This window comes from Cariama cristata, unplaced genomic scaffold (assembly GCF_000690535.1).
Source record: "Cariama cristata isolate BGI_N322 unplaced genomic scaffold, ASM69053v1 scaffold33041, whole genome shotgun sequence".
NCBI classification, from domain to species: domain Eukaryota; kingdom Metazoa; phylum Chordata; class Aves; order Cariamiformes; family Cariamidae; genus Cariama; species Cariama cristata.
In genome coordinates, this window is record NW_009598086.1 from 11,086 (window position 1) to 24,462 (window position 13,377).

The window sequence follows — 13,377 nt, forward strand, 5'->3', positions numbered from 1 at the left end:
ATTACTCATACCCAAATCACTGAGCACAGGGAAGGCAATATTGAAAGGGTGTTAAGACATCGGTGCTCAAACAAAACTTGAAACTAGTTGTTCCTACTACAGCCTCCCACATAATACAAGACTGCAGTATCACTGACTCTTTAAGCATTCCTTTGTGATGAACCGGAGAAACACCCACTTTATCACCAGTTAGACCTGATCCAAGTGATAAACCAGAGTCTTGATGTAGCTAGCTATGAAACACTGCCAGAACTTCTACATCATATACCTGACAGCATCTTGACGTGAAATGTTTTGTCCAGCATGAGTGATTTTATTCAGCGGACAATTCATCCACATACTACGGTAAGTGATGGCTTTGGTGCAAGCAGAGGTGATTATAATTAAAAGCTCATACAAAAAGAATAAAGCTCAGCATGTTTAATTCTGAAGGTAATAAAACTCCTGAAAATGCATACTGGGTTTGTGGTTGATTCCCTATGCATAGAAATCCATAAATCAAGACTAGATTTTAAATTAGGTAGGACTGTCTGTACGATCCCACTGAAATTAATGCAGGGCAGTCAGATCTGCTCTGCTTTGTGCGAGAGGACTGCAGACATAGCGAGACCAGAAAGTACTGTTGTGTGACAGGACTCTGTCAGCAAGATGACGTCTTCTGGGCAGAGCTCCCCAAGTGCTCAGTAGGAAGACTTTGTACACAAGAAGATGGAGGAAAGGCAGTAAGCTGTCTTGGTTTTGCTCCTGTAGTCTGTCAGTCTTGCATTTCTTCCCCTGGGCAGTTTGTTCCCTTTTTGCAGGGAGCCCTCCTGCTCCTACAATCCTTTTGCCCACAGCAAAGCCTGGCACGGGCTGTGCCCTTGCTGCTACACCTGCCGAACAAGGAGAAGGTTGCACATCCCACCGGTACATGCTCCTTGCAAGGAAGAGCTGCCACTCCTCACCTGCCCCTTACCTTTCCCCAGGAAGAGCTTGGTCTGGTTTCTCCAGCCATCACCCCCACCGGGAACACACTCCAGCCCTCCTCTCCTTCAGGACATACTCAATTCCCAAGCTGTCTGAGTTTTAAGGATGTTTTCTTCCCCTCCCTTTGCCCAGTTCCTACCTAGAAGCATGAAAGGACTTTTCCCTCTCCAAATACCTCTGTTTTATCACTGACTCAAATTGCCAGCTTCCTGGGGAACAGAGAGCAGATGGTCCAGCCCTCATGTCAGACACTTAGCGAGGAAGGAGCTTCAAGGACAGTAGAAGAGGCAATAAAAGACACACGGTATCATCAAGCTTCACAGTTCATTTCTCAGTGTGTCAGCAGAAGTCATCTTTGATGTGGAGCAGAACACAGGGCAGGAAACCTAATCCCAGAATGAGTCACAGCACAAACTTTATATATTGACCAGAAGACTAGAGGCTTAAAATTGGAGATCTTCTCCAAAAGGATTCTAGGCAGCCAGAAGGGCAGGTCATTGGGGAATTCCACAGTGGAGTTCTATGGGCATGAAAAGAGCAAGTTGAAGGCTGAAGAGAAGAATTAGCATTTAGAAAAAGAAACAAAACCAAAACCACACACACTGGGACAAAGAATAAAAGACAACTGAAGCATCCAACCATCATCTTCATCCAACACAAACCTAGCATCTTGCTAGCACAAGAGTTTAACCAGCTACAGATTTGCAATGACAGTGAGCGAAGATGGTACCTCTGTCAAAGACCACCCTCAAGTGATTGATGCCAGCATTTCTTTGGCGTTTCAAACTTCGCTACGACTCTCTCGTTTTGAATAAAAATCTTTCTTACGTTCTAGTGCAAAGGGACATTGCTCCATGGAGAACAGCTCCACTTTTGCTCTTCTTGTGAGGTCCCAATGCTGTGAAAGCCTTGGCATGCTCAACCCAAGCAGAAAATCCTTAGCAGCCATTCATTTGTTGGTCTGATATTAAATCATGTCAAGTGAAGGTCTTGCACATATTAAGGCAATTTTGCTTTGCAGTTCAAATCAAAAAACAAACAAATCAAACACTTTAAACACCAAGTGGAAAGGATTAAACATTTATTTACATACAGATACATATGTAAGCAATTTCTAAGTATAAAAAGGACATTACAAATAAACATGAAGCATCATACATTCATCATCCTGGTCATCCAAATTACATTCCTTTCTCAACCCCACTGTACCACACTTGACCACAAGAACTTAAAAAAACAGAAAAGCCAAATGCTTCTGACAGTCAATGATTCACAGTTTGGCAATTTGCTAACACCTATACCCTTCCCAAAGACAGCACTACCCCAGCAACTCAAGATCAATGGTCTGACCAGCTGTAGTGCATTTTCTCTACTGAAATGGTTGTGCTTGATCAACGAGAAACACATCCTCTCCTCATCCTTCTGGCCACATGTTTAGGAATCAGCGTTCTTGCTAAAATTCTGTACATTGTGCTAAATTCACAACTGTTGGGGAAAAGACAGCAGACTTTTGTGGGAAAAACTCCAACCCAGGAAATTCCTTTAATGCTGCGATTTCCCTGGCATGGGAGTTGCAAACAAAATGCTGCTTTTAGCGCTTAAGCAGGTTTTTAAGCTGCAATTCAAACTACAGTTGATGGTATAAAACATACTTTGTTCATGCTGTAAAAAAAATTACGTGCTTCAATATTGATTTGCTAGTAATCAAAGCTCAGAGTAATTCAGGTTCTCTCCTGAGGAAATGAAGATGCCTTTATAACATCTCTAAAAATGATCATAGCTTTCAGGAAAGAGGAAATGTTTTAAACTCAAAAACCTAAAGGTAATGCAGAGCACGATGAACTTGTCAGTTAGATAACATTACAAAGGGAAACAAGCCAGTAAACATAAAATTAAAATGCCTACTGAAAGTATTAATGAATTCAAATGAGAGCTGGGTGAGTCCTTCTGTGGACATCAAAGGCAGTTTGAAAAAAATCTCATGATCTGCAAATTCACAGAACAGCCAAATATGTGTAGCAGAACAGAGTGAAGTGGAAATAAAAGAGGAGCAGAAAGAGCCTTGTCCCATATTGACAGCTGAGTGACTGCAGCTGCTCCAATCTCAGTTGTGTGGGTTTTTTTCCTTTTGTAAACAGCTGTGGGGAATAAAATGGATGTGACATATCTGCAGTGCATCTTATCATGCTAAAAACCATGGCACATTTGAAACTACTACTCTAATATCCAGAGATATACTTGTCACTCCAAACCAGCATAGCAACAAGCACTGGGTTTCCTCCATGCTCTCATTAGATGGCCTTTTCTCCCCCAAAACGTTAGCTTAAGAAGACAGTTTTTCCCCTTCAGTGCTGACTGTATGCAGGTCCAGCAGTAAGGCTTGCTTCCAAACAGTCAGCAAGAGTTGAGGCAACATCAGTGCCCAGAATCACGGCAGCACTCCCCACCATAGACCAAACATTTCATTCTCACTCCATTAAAATGTCGAACAGCATTCCCCTCTCCTCCACTTCCCGCTCCGTAAAGGCTTGACTGCTGGGGACAGTGCGGCCATTACATTTACTAAAGCTCGTGCTAATGATGCAACCCAGACCCTCGGAGATTTTCACACCACCGCCCAAGTGACAGCTTGGAACAACTCTCCTCCTCCACACAGCCATAAGCCTCCCTGGATGGTGAGCAGCATCCACCTGCTCACCAGAGATCTACTCACTTGCGCCAAACCCCCACCGATACTTAGCATCTGAATCGCTTGTATTGGTCCCATAAGGAGGGAAATATTCCTTACAGGATGCCCTGGCTGAGAATGGGCGTATTGAGTTAGTTAGGTTTATGCATTCGAGGTGGCACAGAAGATGAGCCACGGATGCTCTTCCTTCTAGCTAAAGCAGGAGTTGGATCCAGGATTGTTTCCAGTCTGAGACCTCCACAGTGCTTGAGGCATGAGCAGTATTGGGAAGGAGCAGATTCACGGATGAAAGGTAATAGAGGAATCAGGCTTTGAAGAGCCCCAAGGTTTGCATTTACATGACACCAGACACACCAGAGCCTTTGATCGCTGCCCATGAAAGTGTAAGAGTACTTTTAACATCCCCTCTCCCCCAGGGAACCACGCACAGCTAAAACCATGGCTGACACAGGTTTTGGCCATGTCAGATGCCTGTGGACCAGGCCTGGACTCCAGAAGATGCTCGGCAGGGACACCATCACGGTGCACTCACAAGCATGCACGTCCTTGGAAATGTTACTCAATATAAGCAGTAGTGGAAAAAGCAAAGGTGCAACTGTACAGGTGGCATCTGCTTCTTGAGTTTAATTGTAGCACTAACCCAAGCTAAAATTATCTTCTGAGCTTGCTGGAAAAGGATAACTGGTTCAACAAATGCGATCACATCCAGGAGGTGCTAACAGCTAGTTATTAATGTGAAAACAGAGACAAGCTCTGAGTACAGTACAGCCAGCTCCTGTTTATCCAGACAGATGAGCTGAGCTGTTAACCCTGGCTATACTCTTTAAACCAGTTTAATTTTTCACTGACAACATTTACAGCCTAAATTACACTCATTGCCATCTCAGTTTCTGCTATATCTGGGTCATCTTTCCCCAGCTACCCAGCTGACTGCATTTGGAGGGGCAAGCATTAGAGATGAGGGTGCTTTTTCCTGGATCTGTGGCTCCCACTTGGAAAAAAACCAAACACCCTCAACTCCCATGGCATAGTTTTTACTTCTGGTTTAAGTTAGAGCTCATTCACATGAGGGAAAGGGTGTGATGGCATCCATGGGTGATGACAGCTGGCAATCTCTCCCAGCTGGATATAGTACAGTACAGCAAAGGAGACTTTGGGTCAGTTTAGCGAGGTGGTGATTAGCGAGGGACGTCAGAGCAATGCAGTGGGTTACTTTGGGAGCCTTGCATCATAGTCAGCGTGATTACCCTGTTGTCTATTTTCCCAGCCAAGATAAATCCTAAACTGAGGCAGATGTGAGGTCTGTAACCTTTATGGTACATTTAACTACAGCTGGAGTGGATGATCACATTTCAAAGACATGACCAGCTCCAGTTGAGGCTGCTTTGCGTCAGATGCACTACTTGCTTGTAGGAAATCAAGCTAGTGTTTGCCCACCACTCATTGTAAGACAAGACTGTCCTTCAAAATGATGATCCTTTGCTGCTTGTGAAGAGTAACGAGAACAATTATTACCCACAGCAACAAGAGGACAGACTCGATGCAAAGCAAAAGGGTGATGTCAAGAGCTAAATTTGTTCAGATAAGCAAATAAAGTTTATAAATGGAGGAAGAAAACATTTTGATATAACATCTTTCACAGGGTTTTCACTACTAGAATTTATTAGAGTATCTCCTTTGGCTCCAGTGGGTTTTCTGGTGAGCCCTTATGTACATCAACATTTCAGAGTTTCCATACCGGCTCACTAGGAATTCACAAAGCGTCTTCCAGAAACATCTTTTTCTAACTGAATTAACTCAAAAGGTCTTTGTTGGCAGGAGCAATCCGTACAAGGATATTGGCTGCTTTGATATCGAAAGCAAGAGAATGCAGAAGAATTTCAGATGAGACTCAAATTCAAAGCATCCCTTATTAAAGTCCAGAGCAATCAAAGTCTAAGTCATAGATAGATTTTTTAAAAGAAGATGGGATTGAGAAAATCCTAAGCAAGTAGAACCATCTCTTTACATTGCATTTTCTGCTCTGCACGGTCATCTTTCCCCTTGCCCAAAGGGCCATAGCACCCCATCTGCCCCACAGCCAAAAGAGAGTTTCTCTGACAGTGTCTCCAGCCACATCCAACCACGATGGCACCGCAGGTCCCCAAAGGGCAGAGTATCCTGTATGTCTGCTCAGCCTATTTTAATAGCTGGAGAATTTCACCTGTTTTCCAACTGAATTCAGTCTCTGACTACAGAAATCATGCCAGCTCAACATCTCAGCCTGACTTACAGGCAGTTCTTCACACTGAAAACAGAAGACAAGTAGAAAAGCAGCTGAACAAACAGCAGTCCTTAGGGATAACGAACAAGGCAAATCCGAGTGGGTTTGACTATAACTAACTGCATCCTTTTGCATCCTTTTGCATCCCTTGTCAGCAAAAGCTCAGGAAAGCCTGTTGTCCCATGTGTGTGCACCCACCATGCTTCTGCATCACTAATTTTTACTTTCCCTCTTTTCAAATCATTCTCCTGTGTTAACCTCAGTCTGCTGCTGCTATTACTGATGCTGAAGGAATTCAATAGCCATTAACCGCTAAACCTAGACTAGCAGGAGCCAACTGTTACCAAGATAGCTATTTCCAAAAAGACAAACAGCACCAGCAGGCTGACAAATTTTAAGGGCTGTTTCATGTGTTCTACAGTAAAGAACAAAGTATCCTGCCTCACAATTTGTCATGTGTGGTTTTCATTAAATAATGATCACAAAGCCATTTAGCATTCAGCACAAACATGTATCTGACTGCACGCTCAAACAACTTACCTGTAGATCAAATCAGGACTTCAATGTTAGAGGTAGGAAGAGGTACCTAGTGTTCCCTTCTTTACAGAATTCACAATTTCACTTTTTCCATCATAACTCTTTGACCTGAAGAGTTTTTCCCCTAGCACTTGGTCTTTCATGAGGAACACAAACAGGAACAGAAGGCAGCCATGGCTTGTCCTAGCAAACTTACAGTGTAAATACCCAATGCAAAATACCAGCAAGTACTTCACATACAGTGATCTGAAGCACAGGACATTTGGTGGTTTACTCAAGATCAGCCTGACTGAATCAGTGGCTGAACTGGAAAACAGAGTTCAGACCATCCATTTTTCAGGAGATGCTTTTACTATTGTCTGCAAACAGGTTTGCTAAATAAAGCAAACATCTGTTGACCATCCAATATTGACTTCTGCTTGGAGCAACTCATTGTGCTAAAAAAATAATCAAGAAAAGGTCTTATTATGGGACTACTATAAAAATTAATATTCACCCAGAAATAGGAAGATTACTCTCTGGCTGTGAATACATCACCCTGAAAATACATCAAAATCTATCAACCACACTAAAAGCAATGCTTTGCTCTCTTGATAGTAGAAAACACTTCCAGTCAAATTTGGCCCCATTGTATCAATTCTGCATGGCTTTTGGACACTTGATTCAGCAAGCATCACAAGGCTTTTACTGACAGTTCTCTGAAAAATCCGTTCATTTAGCAAGGTGTTGGCCATAGTTGGAGAGCTGATTGTCAGATAATTGGGATTTGTAATTTTTTTTAATCTTCTTTTATTTTTCAAGACTTTGACCACTATGCCACAGCACTAAGTTGTCATTAGCAGTTGATAAAGCTCCTCTTCTGGTTGGGAAGCCTTCAGCAGTAGACCAGAATGTAGAAGATAAGATAAGCCCTCAGTGCTACAAGGAGAGGTGGGCCGTATGCACTAGAGAAATATTCAAAGGTGTACAAAAATAACTCCTGCAAAGGAGTTACTACAATAAAATATCACTTCAATAGGTAGTGTGTTTGTTAACTGTAGAAAAAGAGGTGAGTTTCAAACTACAGCTTTGGCTTATGACCTTATAAAACGCTGCACATACCACCATTGTTTCCTTTCAACTTTTTAAGTCTACATAGAATAAACCTCAAAAGGAATCAGTTCAGATTTGTCCCTGGAGAAGTCAGATATTTCACTTTAACATCAGCCCAACTGCAGCACTCCCCCTCACCGAAAAAACACATCACTGTCTGGAGATGGAGTCCTTACATGGAGAAGATTTGCTGGCAATAAAAGGAACCAATGCTTTGAGGTTGCTAGTAGGCAGCTAGTCTCCAAAATAGTCACCTACAGGTTAGGAAAGCACTGGAAAGAGAGACTTAGCCTTCTAGAAACCTCAAAGTGAATATGCAAGAAAATAAAGTTAGCAGTTTCTGCTATTTGACCAGTTCAGCTTGTTCAGTCTTGATAGTGTGCTAGAGTTCAACCTCCAGAAGTGATGCAAGGATGACTTTGAAATGCATTTATAGTGGTACTCAGCAGGAAACCTGCCCTGCCTTGACGCCTTTGGAAATCGGGCTGAGGAACCCACAGGTGTTTTAGTGGGCAGTCTCCTTCCTCCTTGATCAACTCAAACAGCCCTGCCCTATTTGTTATCAAATTCTATGCCGACAAGTCCATCATCTGGAGAGTAAGAGCTTTTACAAATTAAATACACAGAGTATAGACTTTTACCTCTGACACCCTTGCTCTAAACAACTACCTAAAAGCTGTGCAGAATCAGCCGTCTCAGAGTTGGGTGGTCTTCACAAGCTCAAATGAGGCTGCGTTTGGCAGTTTGGGGAATGCTCAAGACAGACATTGCCCCTCAGCACAGGCTGTACCACACGGTCCAGTGCAGCAGAAGCCACCAAGTCCCACACATTTCTAAATCCTCTGGATTACACCATGAGCAGAGACTGAAAAGGACCAGGCCAGCGCAGCAGATAACAGGTCTCCCAACATCTCGCACTTACAGAAGCTCTTTGCTAAGCGTTACCTAAATGACAAACAAGCCTTGTACCACAACTTCTACATCTTCCTTTTTACCACTAGTCGTAAAAGAAGAAAGTGACCTAAAAAATAGCAAGAAAATATTAAAAATGGCCATATGACACACCAATCCCCCCTCTCTGACACAGAGTCAGCTCCCCATTACAGATCAAAGGCACAACATGATACAGCCCAAAGAAGTTTTTCCAGGAAAATGTAAAAAAGCATTTTAAAATGCCTTTTTTTTAAAAATTGTTATTTCTTTTCAAGAAGTACTTACTGGCAGCTTTTTATACCAATACAAAAGCTCTGTTATAATCTTCAGTAAAAGCCAAATATTAATTAACTCTAATTTACAGCATATCACAGCCATGTAATTGCCAGAACAGATTTATCCAGATCAGCTAAACTGAACTCAAACTTCTAAATATCATTTTCCACGTGCGCATTCACCATCTTCCAATTTCATTTTAACGCGAACATGTAAATTTGCAATGAATTATTCACATATGGCACTAGAGGTGGAATAACATTGCAAACTCCATAGAGTTTCCACTTCAGGGGTTTTGTAGAAAGAAATTGCCTAAACAGTTACACATACGCTGGAGTGTGGGATTAAGAGTACAAAGCATCAGGTAAATTAAATGACTCTACAGCCCTGAACCTGAAAGCTACTCTGACAGAGAGCCTGGATGCCAAGAAGATACCTTCAGAGGGTCTTGGAGAGCAGTTCCACAGCATGAGAGTCGGATGGGTCAGACACAGAATGATACCACTCGCAACCCATCGCTATTTCCACTTAGCATTAAAAAAAACCCTGTACAAAATTGTACGCCTGCCTTTCAACAAGAACTGTATCTACAAGCTTTATTTTTAAGCCGGACATATTGCAGATTGCCACTTCAAACTGTGCTCTCCTTGAACCCTTATACACAATCCATGCACGCATGAGATTTTGGTCATGTCTGGTGCGCTTTTTCCAACTCCAATAACCTTTCCCAAGGCTATTTTTTCACATTAGGACGTTACTAATTAGAAGCGGAATGGTTAATTTTCTTTTTTTTTATTTCTGGAAAGTCTTTTCATCCTGTGTTGGAGATCAAAGAAGCACAGTTCTTTCCCACTACGTTCAGGCCTAGAAAAAGAGGTAACAAGATTCTTTTATTTTCATGAACAGTGCTTATTAGTGTTTTTTCCTAACCAGTCTAAATTACACATTCAGAGGACAGTAATGTAGTAAGACTACGTTTGGTCTATAGAATATTTGCTGAACTGCTAGCACCAAAGGGAGCAACTGAGCTGTATCCATGTCTTAAATCTTGAGAATGTTGATATATGTAACTTTTTTTTTTTAATTCCATGTTCATGAAAGTGCCTGTAGATGAGGGACGTAACACTATTTCAAACACCAGAGTCCTCCATGAAGACGCGCGGGCAGACGCTATGTACATGTCCTAAGAGCTCACTTGCTGGCAGCCCGGAAGATTGCCAGTGTAGTCCAAGGTCAGTGTTCATTGTTGGCTTTTTCTTTTTTATTTTAAAAAGGACCAAACACATAGTTCTGTAAGAGAGATTTTGATCTCTTCAGTATCTTCTTCAAGAGAGGCTGCTCTAGTCTCCCACAGAAGGAAACGCAATAGCTCATGTTCTGCATTACATGAAGCACTTGTGCAACTCTTGTTTTCCTAACCTGCTCCAGAGACTGCAAAAAAAAAATGAAATTTAAACCATGTTATATTCTGCTATGTTGCCATGCAGCTGGAGCCATCCGCCTGCCATGCTTCCAGGTCTGCAACTTGACTCAGGGTACGTCAGATGGGTCAAAGTGGTAGGAATTCCCTTCAAGTAGATAAATCCCAGCAAAAAAAAAAAAAAAAAATCCTCTTGGCCCATGGCATGTGATCTCCCCTTCTGCCAACTCTTAATTAAAATTACAGCAAGTCAAGTAGCTGATACTCTTCCCTTCTCCTGGTACAGGGGATGAGACATTGTTCACAAGGGTGTTCTGTCGTGCCTCGCTGATCAACCGGCAAGCCAAGTCCAGGAAGAGTTTTTCCACATTATCCGATTCTTTTGCCGAGGTTTCCAGATAGTACATGTCCTGTGCTTCAGAAAACTCTGCTGCCCTTTGCTGGGAGACTTCCCTCTTATCAGCTAAATCAATCTTGTTACCTGCATTGATAAAATATTTTAAAAAAGAAATTAATTTGACTTCCAAAACAAGAGAAACAGAAGTTGATAAGGGATAAAAAAGAGTTTGGTGTTGTATATACGTATGGATAGTGGTTTTGATGTGAAACTCTTAGTGCTTGCTCTCCTCTCCAAATAATGGATTCCCTGACACATGCGACCAAGTTCATTTAATATCAGCTCATTTAATGGAATATGCCCTGTGAACATCCAAGTCTGTTAGCTTTAATTTAGCACCAGTGCATCTGTTGCTGCTATCAACCCACATTAAGGGATTTCCATTTTAATACCTATTGAAAATTCTCCTGTTCTTGCTCTGAGGAGCACTTAAAATGTCAATTATAGCATATGATACATTAAACATGATATTTCTCATGTGATTACAAGCTTGAAAAGAAGCCTGGCACAGAAGACAGTTTTCCTATTTCAATATTCCCATGAAGGATTTGGCAGTGGAGGCTGGAAGAGGGATAGGCTTGAGGGGCACTCGCAGAGCGAGGTGGGGTGAGAAACCAGCCCCTTCCTTTGGAGAGCTCGGTTTAGCAGAGAGTTGATTAAGGCCTTGAGCAAGCATCTGATATGATTATATCCTATTACTGGCCACTTCACTTCAAACATGATGTTTTCACCATAAGTTAATCTTACAACGGAGATAATGGTCCAGGACCTGCGATAACAGGGGGCTGTGTCCATGGACTCAGCAGGTTCAGGAGGAAACATCTCTGAGCCTCACTTGTACCAGCAATTTTGTGAGAACTAGTGGGAGGAAGAGATTGCTCTTCCACTGGCTAGCCACGTCTCATTACTCTCCTCTCATCCGAGATCTCCTTTCTTTCCTGATAAAGCAGTTTCCTGGACCCACTGCATACACTGAAGTTACCTTTCGAAGCAGATTATCACTCAACACAAGTGGTTTGTGGGTATCACCATCTTCAAAGTGTGTTATGACTGTTATAATTTATATTTTGTGCTGTAGACGCTGATAATTAACTTAATGTTCCCTAAAAAATTCATACGTACATTTGTTAGTCATTTATTATTTCTGCACCATTTGTACCCGTGCCATTCCCTTCTCATGGAGTATAATGAATTTCTTGTACGGAAGCTCTGTAAATCCCACAGCTCACTTGCAATACCGCTGTGGCATGTAAAACTCAAAAGATTTTTTTTTTTTAAAAAAGACACCTTAAACACATTTTACAATCATCTAGATTTTTTTTCTTTTAAACAGCAAACTATCAAAGGTGATATCAACACTGCAGCATGAAACTTTTTGGCTTTCCTTAAGTTATTTTTCCACTGTTCTTTATATTTTCTTGGGCCTTTAAAAGCAAAGTCCTGACTATCAGATGCTGAAAGCAGAGCATGGAAAAGCACAGGTAGGCAAAATAACCTTCACCCTGCTGGTAGCAGACAGGTGGCCTGAGGTTTGCTTTAGTTTGAGTTGAAGCTCTACAGATGAATGTTACATTCAGTTATTTTTAGTTCCCCTAAAATCCATGCAAAAGTATCCAGTTTTCCAGCTCTGCCCCACCTATGAACGCTACAATCCAATCATCACATCCTGATGTGGATCCCAGATCCTGACCCACTTGAGACAAGACTCTGGTTGTCCCACAGCTATGGGGTACAGCAACCTGCAGGCATCACCAGCTTGAGCAGATCCTCATACATTTGTAAAGATCCCAGCTGGGAGTCACAAGGGAAACCACTCTATTCTTAGCTCGGTTGGTAGCTGCACCATCAACACTTTAGTCCCATATGGGATCGACTGGTGGGAAGTACCCACCTCCACATGCAATAGCCTCAACCCAGAGACAGGACCACACTTCCAGAAGCGGCTGTGGTGTGCTGAACATCACTATCAGCGTCTTGGGGTTATTTGTAGAAGGAATGGTCCAAGTACTGGGTTTAAGACACCGGCTGTACCCTGTGCTCACCTGTAGTTACAACGGATTGGCAACAAGATCTGCCGCACCAGTTCGAACATCCTGCACCACCAGTTCACACAAATGCCACGTTTTCCTCCTGCTAACATCTCCATCTGCCACCAACCCCTTGACACGCACAGCTCATCCCCTCATCACACCACCCTGCTAGGAACAATCGTCACTTACCCACTAGCACAGTTATGACCTTATTGCTGGCATACTGCTCGATTTCTCGCAGCCACTCGGGAAGACACCGGAAGGATTCTTCGCAGGTGATGTCATAGGTCAAGATTAACGCATTAGCGCTGCGATAGTAACTCTGCGTGATGGATCGGAATCGCTCTTGTCCTGCCGTGTCCCAGATCTGCAGCTTTTAGCATAACAAGGAAGGGTGGTAAAAGAAAAAAAAAACACCACATTATTTAACTTTTTTTATTTGACAGCAGCACTGTTTTGACCTAAAAAAACTCCTTCATGGTAAAACTAATGCTGGGAAAGCACTTAGCTCTTCTCTCTTTTGGCTTCCCTTCCCCCAGCATTTTTTGTTTCTGTTCCTGCACTTGTGGATTGAAATGCAAGGCACAAAGTCAGCTGGCACTGTGGCCAATGGCCCCTGGAAGCCACAGGTCTGTGGGCTCTTATGTCACTTCTATCATCTCCCTCTGCTGTGGACAGAGCTGCTGGTCTGGAGTCACAATGCAGGCGCTGGAGGGAGAAAGTCACTTCTGTTCCTGAAGTCTAACCAACAGCAGCATCCATGTGGGTCCATGA

At 42.6% G+C, this 13,377-nt stretch overlaps 1 protein-coding gene across 1 annotated transcript; it reads right to left on the reverse strand.

Annotated features, from left to right (window-relative positions):
* Nucleotides 1-9,517: 9,517 nt before the first annotated feature.
* On the reverse strand, nucleotides 9,518-12,976 carry RAB30 (RAB30, member RAS oncogene family; the record flags this gene model as incomplete). Its single annotated transcript, XM_009709162.1, has 2 exons — nucleotides 9,518-10,657; nucleotides 12,793-12,976. Coding segments are annotated over 2 exons (435 nt in total), but the record flags the coding sequence as incomplete, so codon positions are not given.
* Between the last annotated feature and the right edge of the window lie 401 nt (nucleotides 12,977-13,377).